Source organism: Rousettus aegyptiacus, unplaced genomic scaffold (assembly GCF_014176215.1).
Source record: "Rousettus aegyptiacus isolate mRouAeg1 unplaced genomic scaffold, mRouAeg1.p scaffold_m13_p_5, whole genome shotgun sequence".
NCBI lineage: Eukaryota > Metazoa > Chordata > Mammalia > Chiroptera > Pteropodidae > Rousettus > Rousettus aegyptiacus.
In genome coordinates, this window is record NW_023416308.1 from 77,091,941 (window position 1) to 77,104,448 (window position 12,508).

Consider the following 12,508-nt stretch of genomic DNA (forward strand, 5'->3'; position numbering starts at 1 on the left):
ATATATCTTGCTGTCACCATACTGTGAAGAGGTGGCTAATAACACTACTATTTAACATTTGATGAGTATTGTCTATGTGCTAATCATCATTGCATATGTTATGTAATTTAATCCTTATAGCAGTCCAGTGAGGTTAGTACCATTAAATTCCCATTTTACAGATGAGGAAGCTGAGACACAGAGCACTTAAATAATTGCTCAAGGCTGCTTCTCCTCTGCTTACAATTTAACTCTGACCTTCATCCTGTCCACTGTCCCATATACCCTCCCCCCTTTTCAGGTGGGGAAACAGATCCAGAAAGGAATAGGAGCTTATTCATCACTAGTAATGTAGCAGCTGAGCCAGAACTAGAACTTCTGTATTCTGCCACTGGCTCAGTTTTAGAGAAAACACCCTGAACAAGTCTTGAGTGCCTTCTTCTTCACCTCAGAAGCTCTTATGTTCCATACTTTGACCCCAGAGAGCTAGGCTAACTGCTGGCGTAATCCCTAATCTAATGGCCCTACTGCCCTTGCCAACCCTGCTGGAGAAAAATGTAAAATTTGAGTTCTGCTCACGATGGTGGCCTCACCGTTGTTCGCTAATTCAGGTGCATGACTCCCTGAGGGTGACCTCAGACAGATCTAGCAAGGGCAGAGGAACCCATACCCATCTTAGACAAGGTGGTAACCCCCAAGGCAATGGTTCTTCAAGCATGGTCTCTGGATTAGCATCATCAGCATCCCCTGGGATCTTGTCAGAAATGCAGATCTCAGGCCTCACCCCAGACCTATGGAATAAGGAACCAGAGGGTGAGGCCCGGCAAGCCATGTTTTAATAGGCCCTGTAGGCAATTCTCATGCTCAGCTCAATTTTTAAAATCTCCGCTCTGCAGTATCTCCCACTCACATGTTGCTTACCTCTTTTCTCTAAGTATCTAGTCCCACCAGATGCAGTCCAGTGACTGCCAAGGACAGCACCAAGTTCTGCTCACTGATAAAGGAGACATCCAGCTAAAATTGTGGTGCTCCTTTGGGATATTCTGGGGTGGAATTGTCAGCCCTAGGAAACCAATTAGAGAAGTAATTGAAAAATGAAGGTGGTCGCCCCTGTGACACGCTGAGCCCTGCCTGAACTCCATCATCCTTACATACACCAGTGGGACTCATGTGGCAGTTGTGAGCTTCTCATCAGGGGCCTGACCTCATCAACAGAGCTGCCTCACCAGCTAGAGGTCAGAAGGGTGCCTGCAGGCACACACAGGAGCCAGGGAACGCTTTTTTAAATATACAAGCCCCACTACTCAGGCCCAAACCACACCAAGCTGCCCTTTTGGGTCTAGATACAAACGTCTATCCTCAGTCACCATCTTGGAGATGGCAACCCTCCACTTCTTTGCCAAGGTCATGTCTGAAGTGTTCGGATGAAGACCTTGGGAGTTCTCAGGGGTTGAACAGAGAAGGAGTAGCCCATAGAAGAGATAGATGACCTGGGCAGAGATCTAAGAAAGCATCTCCTGCTGGAGTCTCCTGTCCATTTGGGCCAGAACTGCAGCTGCCATCAAGTATTCTTCCTCCACTTCTTACATGGCTCTTTTTTAGCAAGCTGTCTGCTCCTCTGACCTCCTACTTCTTACCAGCTTTTTAAACCCATATGATATGACACTTCCAGAAGCAGGAGTTAGGAGAGGGAGAGGAGGACAATGACATGGGAAGAATTCGACCAGCCTGGGCTCAAATAGCAGGTCAGCATTTAAAAAGCTGTATAACTCAGGCTAGTCACTTAGCTTCTTGAGCATCAGTTTCCTCACCTGTGTACTAGGGAACTAGATCCAATCTGTCTGACTATAAAGCAGTGGTCCCCAACCTTTTTGGCACCAGGGACTGGAGCTCTGAATGAGAATCTAATGCCTAAGAATCTGAGGTAGGGCTGAGGCAGTAATACTAGAGCTGGGGAGTGGCTGCAAATATAGTTGAAGCTTCAGTAGCTCGCCTGCCACTAACCTCCTGCTGTGCGGCCCAATTTCTAACCTGTACTAGTCCGTGGCCTGGAGGTTGAGGACCCCTGCTATAAAGCACGTTTCTTCCAGTATTTGCTAGACACCACTGAATAAAACCTAGTCCCTGTCCTTAAGATGTTTACCATCTGGATTGGATACTGTGCTCTTTAGGTCGGGCCCACAACTATTTCCTTCAAGCTGGGGCTGATCCTTAGACCCAGCCCCAGGCTGGTCTCTTTCCCCTACCAATCTGCTGCCCACCCACCTCTCTCCTTTTGCCATTGGCCCAGAGCACCTCCCAGGAGCTGTCAGAATATCTACCCAGAATGCTTTCTTCTACCCAAAGCTCCATTCTGTCACCTAAATTCTGCTTCAGATCAGGAAGACCCTGCTCCTTGTCCTGTGGTATATATAGGTTGACCCTACTGTTGCTCCAGTGGCCCCAGAGAAGACAGGCTATTGGGGCCTGGGCTGTAGGGTTGTCGCATTATCGCCTTCATTGGTAAGGTGGTAACTGTGTGCCTGCTTTACTAGAAGCCCTGCAGCTAGAGATCACACTGATAATGGTCTGATAATGTTCAGCTACCTGCCCAGGAAATGCCTGAGGCACTCTCTGGGTCACAGTTTATAGTAGGTAAGCAGCAGCCAGTGCCTCAGGACCTCAAGACTGAAGCAGGTGCAAGAAGGCAAATCTAGAGGGTAGGCTGGGCCTCCCTGGGTCCTCCAAGCTAGTTTCAGATGTGTGTTAGGTACTTGGCTGGGTAGAGCCTGGCACCCCAGGGGTACCATGAGGATGGGCAGCCAGAGAAGTGCCGCAGAATGAATTGATTTGATAAATGGCCATTTATTACCCTCTCGAATTGGCTGAAACCAATTTCGGTCACATCAACCCCTGGTAAGTGCTGGGATATTGATTTGTGCAAAGTAATACAGTGAATTTATCAGTGTGATCCCCAGCTGCAGGGCTTCTAGCAAGGCTGGCGCACAGTTACCGCCTTACAAATGGAGGCGATAACGCACCAACCCTACAGCCCAGGCCTCAAGGCCTTTCTGGTCTTCTAGGGTTACCGGAGCCAAAGCAGGGCCAACCTACATACCACAAGCCAGATCCTTGGCACTGGAAGTGAGGCTTTCCTTCAAGAATCCGAAGCTGTTTTTTGTTATGGGGTGGAGGGGGTTGTCTGCCCTATTGGGCAGACCTCCTAGGAGCTCAGAGTCTCTGTGCCCCACCATCCTCCTCAGAAAGGCTGGCCATCTGTTCAATACATTCAGCACTAGACTCTGCCCCTCTCGTCCAACCTGCCTACCCCCTGTATTCCTTTCTCAGTAAATGCATGACCATTCACTGTCTAAATAGAAACGTAGATGTTTCCTTAGCCCTTCCCTCCCCGCTCCCCCTTTTCAACCCTTCAAGTATCACGTTCTACCATTCTACCTCTTCAATGCATCTCAAACCTGACCTCTCCCCTCTGTTCTTAATACCACTGCTGCAGCTTAGGCCCTCAGTGTCTTTTATCCGAACCACACGGTAGCCTCCTCACTGGTCTCCCTGCCTCCTTTCCCTTCACTATAATCACTTCCCCCCACCTGGAGTGAGCTTTGTAAAATGTAAAACTTCCCCTTTGAAAATCCCTGAGTGGCCCTCACTGCCCCAGCCCAGCACACAAGGCTGCTCCCCGCTTTGCATTTCACCCACCAGCCACACCAGCTGCTTCTGATTCCCTGCTCATGCTGTGTTGATCTCCTGCCTGTATTTGTTGATGCTGCCCTCTGCATGGAACTCCTTTTCTCTAGCCCTTTCCACACCTCAGCTCTGCCTGTCTCCCACATTCTGGCTGGCTTTTACTTTGCCTAACTCCATTCAAGAGCAGTAGACTGTAGACTTCTGAGGGCAGAGATCATGACTGAATTGTTTTTGTTTTGTTTTTCCAGTTCCTGGCACAGCATTCTGCTCAAAGTAGATGCTTGGTGCATTTTGCTGAATTAATTTGATATGGCCCCTTGTCTATCTCTGTGATGTGCTTTGAAGAAAGAAGACATGCTCTAAGCCTGCTCTCTAATAGTTCACAAGCATACGGGGAATGTGACCGTAGCAAAATAGTTTATTACAATACCCATACTACTTGACTTTTGACTTCTCGGGTGGACAGGCCATTCCCCAGACCTGCTCTGCAAAGCCTCCTCTGGGCAGCAGGTCACCCTGCACATCTGGAAGCTTCCCTGTGTCTCCCTCTCCCTACCACCCATCGTGCCTGGTCCCATTTGACTCTGAAGTCCATGAACTCCCTCAGAGAAGATCTACCACCTCAACCGCACCTCCATGCCAGTGTTAGGCCCAAATCCAGAATCTCAGCAATGGCCGTGTGGCACACAGCAGGCGTTCCATCCTATCTTGTGCTTCACTTCCCTCTTTAACTAAGCTTCTCAAGCCCTGTGCCTTTCTGGACCTTCCCTCTGAGAAATGCATTAGATCATTTCTGAATTGTGGGGTGGCGATGATTAATTAGAAACTGCTTGTAGTTCCACCTCCACACTTTACCACTTCAGGTGTCTCGCCTATGCCCTGCTATTCTCACTGCCTAAACTGCCCTGCCCTTCCACTGGCCTGCCGAGACATTCAAGACCCAGGCCTTCTCCAGGAAACCTTCTTTGGCCCTCCACCTGGATGGAGAGTCCTTTCTCTAGGCTTCCCATGGACACCTTTTGTCACTGTGCTTACCACAGAGCATCGATTTGTGTCGTAGATCAGGAACTACCTCTTATTTAGCTATTTCCCCAGGGATGGGCACACAAGTGTGTAAAAGGTTATTGAACTCCAGTGAACAAAATCTGAGCTCATCTTGACGCTCCACCTCTCCTCAATGCAGATTCTCATCTCAGCCACTTTTGGAAGTGTCATTCTTCCCTCCAGTGATGCCTACTTGCAGTGTGTATGCACACACGCAACGAATGAGCTCAGCAAGAGCAACTTTTTGCATTTTTAATATATTAACCACTCAAGACCAATAGTTCGCCTTTAGAAAAACTAGTCTTTAAGGAGCGAGAACCCAAGGCCCTGATATTCACTCAGCAGGCACTTCATGAGCTCTTGCTGTACTCCTTGAACCTACAAGCTGTAGACAGGAAAAAGCTAATAGACATTCAGGTGACTGTCAACCATGAGAGTCTCTCTGAAGGACTGGTTTCCCTAGGAGATGCCACAAGCATGGAACAAATATGTTCCCAGTTAGGTTTAAAAAATCTCCCACACTAGATCATTAGAACTTATCAGGAAGAATGAACCAGTCCACTCAGACTGCCCCAGAATTTTGAGCTAATGGAGACAAATGCCTAGGCTGGAAGGCAGTGGTAGTTCTTTTCCCCTCACTTTGGTTTTGCCCACATTGGATTTTTCTTTCTGGAATGTCCCATTATACCTAGGCTGCCCGACAGTCTCCCCCGCATCCTTCAGGCACTAAGGTCAGGCAGACACAAATGACTTTTCCCTACTTTTCCAAGTGCTCCTATCTCATTTGGAACCCACAGTTTTCATAGCAACATTTATCTAAAAGGCACAAACTATATTTTAGGCTTTTTTGTAGGTATCCTGGCACCCGGCACAGAGCTTATTTGCTGAACAAATGGATAAGCCCCTTAGAAGTTAAGAAGAGAGTGGAAGCCTTCTTCACCTAAGGGTAGTAGTAACCACTTAGAACCTAAGAGACTCCTAGGTTCAAGCCTCAGTCTTCTCTGTAAAATGGGATGAAACCAGCCAATGAAGGAGACCCTGGCACCATCTCAATAGAACTCAAGAGCAGAGCTCAGTCTGAGGCACTGTATTGGATGGCTGCTTGAGCCAGATGATTTTCCAGGTGAGGCAAGGGTATGAGGAGGTGCTGCAGCTAAAGCAAGCTGATTCCTTTCCCTCAACTCCTGAAGCACTAGTTCAGGGTCAAGAGCCAGCCAGAGCTGTGGGTAAAGCCCAGGGTCTTCATTTATTTACCTCTGAACTTTGAGCAGGTTTCCTAACTTCTGCACACATACTTCCTCATCTGTAGAGTAGGAATCAAGTTCCCTGCCTGCCTCGTAGGTTCATAATCTACTCAAATGAAGTTGTGTGTGTAGACATTTTTCAGAGACTACAAAGTGCTAACAGAGTAAGATGCTGCCTTTGCTGGTCCACAGTGAGAGCACTGGTACCTATGGCCACATCCCACATGGGCCCATCCAGGTGGTCTCTGTCTGTCCTAGCCTCTGCCCTGGCTTGACAGGACTCTCAAGGGTCCCAGCCTTGGTCCTCAGCTACTCTGCCAACCACACCCCCTGGGGTCCGCCTTCCCCAGTCCTTCCTAGCTGCTTCTATTTTTCATTCTGTCGGACTCCATCTGCTTGGCTGTTTCTCTCTTCAGATATTATTAGAAATATCCAGAGTTGTAATTGTTTAATGGTTGGCTTTCACCTGTTTCACAGGGACCCTAGATCAAGCCCACCCCAGACTCATGCCCTGGGTCTGGCAAAATTGACCAGGGACAGCTGTGCAGTAGGGTCTGCCTGGCATTATAAAGAGCTCTCTCCCAGGTACATTATTAGAAAAGAAAGGTGGAAAAGATGGCCCCAGGAATAATCCAATTCCACATTCTCCATGTGTATTTGAACTGCATCGCCTAGCAGTGTGCAGCTCTTAGTGGGCTGGGAAGCTTTCCTGAAAGAGAAGTCCAGATCAGAACCTCAGGTACATGACACCTGGGGAACTTCCCTCCAGGCCACCTAAGTGATACCTGGTCACTTCTGCCTCCCCAGATATCCCAGATACCTCAATTCAGTCAACTTTTGAAATAATTTGACTCCTTTTAGATGATCCCTCTCTTACTCCCGCCCCAACACACATCTACATGTAGTGCTCTCAAAAGTCTAGCCTTTGCCATTTTATAGTTAATATTTCCACCTCCCCCTGGGTTCTTGTTTCTCTCAGAACACTGGGGACTACCTCTCAGCCACACTTGGACTTCTCCCCTTCATTCCCAGGCTTCAGGTACCTGTAAGGCCTGTGGGTTCTCTATAGAGCCAGGCCTTCCAGAGGACTGGGTCAGTTAGTTTAGAGATGCCTGGGCCTAGCCCAGGGGAGAGGTTGAACTCAGTGTTTTCTCAGGCGCCTCTCAGGATTCTCTGGGAGCATCTCCCAGGCAAGCATAATGTTTAGTCTGATGTTCATGAGGTGGCACAGTTTCCGTCTGTTTCTGTACAGCCAGAACTAGAAAGTACTTGCGGTAGCCATAATAGAGATCAAGGTGAGAGACCACGGCATGGACCCGAACTCTTAGGACAGGTGTTCAAGACCTTCATAATCTGATCCCACCCACGACTGCTTATGTTCATTCCTATCTCTCACTTCTGTCATGCTGGCCACCTTTACCTCTTCAGATCCTGCCCGGGCTCCGTGATCCATCATCAGTCCCTCTTCTTCCGAAAAGCCTTCCTTGACCTCTGCAGCCTCTTCTTTGAAACCCAGCTACACAGATTGTACTACACAGTATAACATTTAGGATCTTCTCACCTCAATACTGGCAGACATTGTCTTCTGACATATATCCCTTTACTAATCTTCCCCTAACATTCTGGGGACCAGACCATACATACTATTCCATCTGCCAACCACCCTTGACATTGAACAGTACTCTGTCCTTCTCCTGCTTCTAACTGCCATGTTACCATTACTGCAACCCAAATCAGTACTCACTTTTTTTAAGCAGCCATATGTGACAGAAAGGGAAGACTGGTTTAGAGGGAAAGCGACTTTACCATCTCTACCAATCAACTAGTAATCTAGTTATGTGACTTCAAGTCTGTTTATCTCTTGCCTCAGTTTCCTGTTCAGTATAATGGAGCTGAGAATTGTGCTTTCCTCTAGGGTTTTTGTATAGGTCTTCAGTGATAAAATGGTAGTGATTTTTCCAGCTGTGTCTAGTGGATAGCATGTTCAATAAACGGTTCATCTTCTGATGGTTCTGCCTCATTCTGCCTCCTGCTGTTATACTTGAGTGATGCTTCTGAGTCTGATTTCTTCACTTTGAATGCACAGCCCTTGATTAGATACTTCCTGCTGAAGAGGAGAGGTCTGGTTTTGTTCTAGCAGAGCTGCACCCCCAGGGAACCTGGTACAGATCTATCCTGCTCCCCACACCTCTGTCTACCCCAGCCCCCAAAGGCCATGTTTAGTAGAAGTGCTAACCAAGTGGCTCACCCTTCTATGTCCTGAGCTCCACACCACCCTTGACTGGCTTCCAGAAAGTGTGCTTGACTGTATTTTCAGACAGCAGACCGGACCTTGGTTTCCCCAAGTAGGAGAGTCCAGTGCTCACACTCCAGATCCCCAGGGGTCCGTCATGGGCTTCTGCCTCTCCCATTTGCATAGGAGGTAGGCTCAGCCTCTCACCACTAGTAAGTAGATGGGTAACCAGTGAGAGCTGAAGTTCCTCTTGAATTCTCCCTCACCAACCCCCACCCCCTTCACCTCCATTCACCATCCACCCGCCTTTCAGTTTCCCTGGCAACACTGAGTGCTCATCCTGGAAAACTTTATCCGAAATCTGCTCTGGGCAGCTTTCCAAATCCATGCTAACTTGATTAGGTATCTCTAGGGGCCTTGCCAGCTAATCAGATTAGGCAGCACTAATGGTAGTGAGGACTTTGAGTGGGCGCAGAGCAGTAAAACATATTGTATACTTAGTGATAATTATCCTGCCTTTTGTGTCATTGATTTATCTGCCTCCCTCCCTGTCCCCTGTCTTGTGTGTTTGGCCATAGCGATCCGGAGGAAGGAGAATGGCTGGTACGATGAAGAACACCCTCTGGTCTTCCTCTTCTTGGGATCATCTGGAATAGGTAATGGGAATAGATCAGCCAGTAGGAAAGAAGAACTGGGGGAGCCCCAGCTGCTATGGCCAGGGTCAGGCCACCCACCTCTAGTTCAACTCCAGCTCCCAGTACAACTGCCTCCAAATTACAGAGTCAGCAAGGGGATCATCTATCACATTAGGCATAGCTGAAAGTATGCCCCTCCCCTGGAAGCTGGGGTACAGGGCCTAATTCAGCTGGTGGGCCAGGCCCTTTGGAGCCTATACCTCTGCCCTAGCCATTCTGCATCCCCCAAGGCTGTCCTTTGGGTACAACTGAACCACCTCCACTGCCCAGCATATCAACCTTATTCGGTACAGCCTGTGACATAACCCACTAGGAAGCTAAAGAAAGCCCCTGATGGCCAGCACAGTGCTAGGAGCATAACAAAATTGGTTGCAGTAAATTGAGTTGGGTATTTTTCTGGCCAGTTGAACTGGATTATCTGAGGCATTCTTACCCCCTTACTCTCTACCCTCACAGACCACACACACACACACACACACACACACACACACACCTCCCTCTACCACTACCTTCCACCATTGTCTTGATGAGGAATTTCATGCATTTGGTTGCCTCCTCTTCCCTTCTCAGCACTTTTATGGGCTTAGCTCTCCTTCAGATACAGGGTCCAAAAAGATTACCACCACCTCGCCATGATTCTGTAGAACTTGACTGCCTATACTAGACAGTAACTTCCAAAGACTTACCAAATAGGCTTACCAGCATACCAAATAGTTCTTCAGAGCCAGCACTCTGATTTTGTCATTCCTCTTTATGTTACAAAGAAAGGCTGTGAAGCCAAGGAAAGGTGCCCTCACTACCTCTGATTGAGCTATGGCTCCAGGCATGGCTGGATAGCAAGATCATGGGTGTCTAGAGAGATACAGTGCAGTGAGCCAAGAAGTCAGTGCGCTCCTAGGAGAGGCAGGGTCTGTGCTGGGCTTCAAAGGACAAGTTGGCTCTGGATTATAAGAGTCAACTGCCTACTCTTAGGATGCTGTTATAGAGAAAAAGCCTCAATCTCATCCACAGAAAAAATCAAGATGCGGTGCAGACTTTGATTCTGTCCCAGCTTTACCCTTAATTACCTTGGTGACTTTGGGAGTCACTGACCTTCTCCAGGCCTCAACATACCCATCCATAAAATATATTATGTTTAGTGTCCATGCATTTCTAATGTTCTTTCATTCCAGGGGATTGTCATCTGATTCTAACCCAATTTCTCTCTCTTCTCGCTTACTAGGAAAAACAGAGTTGGCCAAGCAGACCGCCAAGTATATGCACAAAGATGCCAAAAAGGTAAGAGGTGGGGCCGAGGCCTGATCTGCAGGCCATGGAGACCTCGCCACTCCTGCTCGACCAAAAACTCTAGGCTCCCTGAATCTGGCAATATCCAGTCAAAAAGATGAGCTCTGGCCCAGGAGTAGGCCTCAGCTTTGGCCCCAACTTAACCAGCAAATGCTCCAGGAATTTGGGCAAGGTATCCAAGCTTCGTACCTCAGTTTCTTCATCTATGAAATAAGAATATTCCTTGTCCTGTTCGGCTCTTATGGCATTGGGAGAGCCCGATGAGATTCATCCATACAGTATTTTCAAGTATCTACTCTGTGTCAGGTATTATACCAATTCCTGATGATATAGTGTTTATTTTGACACTCTCCCTGCCCTGAGGGACTCAGTCTGGAGAGGCAGACAGCTTTCAGTGCCATCAAGGCCATACTGGAGGGCATCTTGGGGCCTGTAAGAGAAAACAAGGAGGAACAAGAAGATGCCCTTTTGCTTCTCCCCATCCCACACGAGCTTTTAAACAGGATTTTTTTATGTCTAAGCTGTGGGGCAGTCACAATCTCATTTTCCCCATGACCCAAAGCCCTGACCCTCCATAGGAAAGGGTTCTCCCCATCCCCTGTTTGTTCTGACTCTGGCTTAGTTTGACTTTCTAGGCAGTGCTTTCATGCAGAGAGAAATGTCAGAGAGAGCAGTCCTTGGAGACTGCAGAAACATTTCAACAAAGGCCAAACATTCTTCTTCCTACCAGGAAGCTAAGGTCCCCCTGCCCATCACCAGAGCCACAACTCCAGATGCCCTTGCCTCGTTTCTATGGAAAGCCTCCCCACCTGAGGCACTGAGGAATTGTTCAGATCTCTGCCAGCCAAACTGCCCCAGCAGCAGAGCCCTATGTACCTCCTGTCCTGCTTCTGGCCTGGCTGCCCCTTTGCCTCCTTCTTGAGGTCCTGGGAGCCACAAAAACAAGGTACCTCAGGCTGTGTCCTCCTGAGCCACATCTGTGGCCTCCTTCTGCTTAATAACTGGCTGAAGTCTACTGAGCCTCCCTGGCTCTGCCAGTAGCTGTGCTTTGCCTCAACCAAACCCAGAGCAGACCCACTTGACAGGCAGGCAGGCAAAAAGCAGCTTAAGACATGCTTATGTACACCAACTGAAATAACATTTTTAAGACAATTCATCAGGTTGGCAGCGATTGAAACAATTAGCACTCTGGAAAGGGCCATAAACTAGCAAGACTATTAGGGAAGATGCAGTTACGGGCAGGAACCACCTGATTAGGGATGAAGAATTCTGAGCGTTTTAATTTTAATACTGTCAGAAAGGTTAATATTTAATTACAAATTATAATCTCCTTATCCAAGCTGTCTTAATATATCTTCATACACAGTGGAAGTAGAAAAATTATCTGTTGACTTGCTAGTGTAGAAAGGAGAGGGGGCTTATTAAAAGATTGATGATGCAAGTCATTTTTCAATTGGAGCATCTATTTAGTCGGAGGCACATTTATACCAGTATAGGGTATCCCGATGGCATCTTTTAATACATACCTCACCTAGAAGGACGTAACACCATCACCCCTTGGAGGCAGTGGGTTGGGTGGTCCAGGTTCTGGAGCCAGTCATTCCTTGCACAGGTTCCATTTCTACTTTCCACTAGGCCTAGGCAGGTTGCTTTACCCCTCCACATTTCAACTCAGCTCTCTTGTCTCAAAGTGAAGCTATACAGTCCTGTATCTAAGATGGTCACAAGCATCAAGTGAGATAATATGAATCCTAGCTAGCTCAGGCTCTAGCACTCACTAAGTGCCTGCTCCCTTGTCTCGTGTTTATTCATCACTGCGTACTTTCCACAGCAGTACCCCATCGACTGTCTTATTCGACCCTATGAGGAAAATAGCATAGATACTAAATTGGACCCACTTTTCAGATGAGAATACTAACCCCTACAGCATTAAGGGGCCTCCCAAGGTCACTTATAAGGTGATGAAGTAAAATCAGAATCCAGTCTCAACTCTTCTGTCAATATTATTGTTCTCAGGCGCAATAGGAGGCTAGATTGTAAACTTGTCAGTTTGTCCCCATGTCACATAGGGAGATGAGAGGCATGAGAAGCCCAATATAAACACGCATGTATGATTTTTAAATCATAGGTAGTGCTTCTACAGAATTCCTTCCTGTATCAGCCCTGTGGGCCAGCTCATTATAGAATATGTGTTTACCGTAGATGTTTTCTAGCCATGTAACAGGCATGTTTGAGACCTGCCTTCAAAATCTGAGAGTACTGGACTGTAAGCTGTCTAACCAAGATATCTGATGCTGCCAGGACCTGTGGAGTGTTGTGTAGGAAGTGCAGTGTACAGGTCC

The 12,508-nt window shown here is 47.7% G+C and overlaps 1 protein-coding gene across 4 annotated transcripts in view; it reads left to right on the forward strand.

The window, feature by feature from the left end:
• The window catches only part of CLPB (caseinolytic mitochondrial matrix peptidase chaperone subunit B), a 134,407-nt gene that overhangs the window by 101,548 nt on the left and 20,351 nt on the right, over positions 1–12,508 (forward strand). For all 4 annotated transcript variants that reach the window (XM_036220365.1, XM_036220367.1, XM_036220366.1 and 1 more), the window contains exons 8-9: positions 8,763–8,840; positions 10,102–10,157. In XM_036220365.1, the coding sequence (XP_036076258.1) occupies positions 8,763–8,840; positions 10,102–10,157 (134 nt within the window). The remainder of the gene's footprint in view (positions 1–8,762; positions 8,841–10,101; positions 10,158–12,508) is intronic.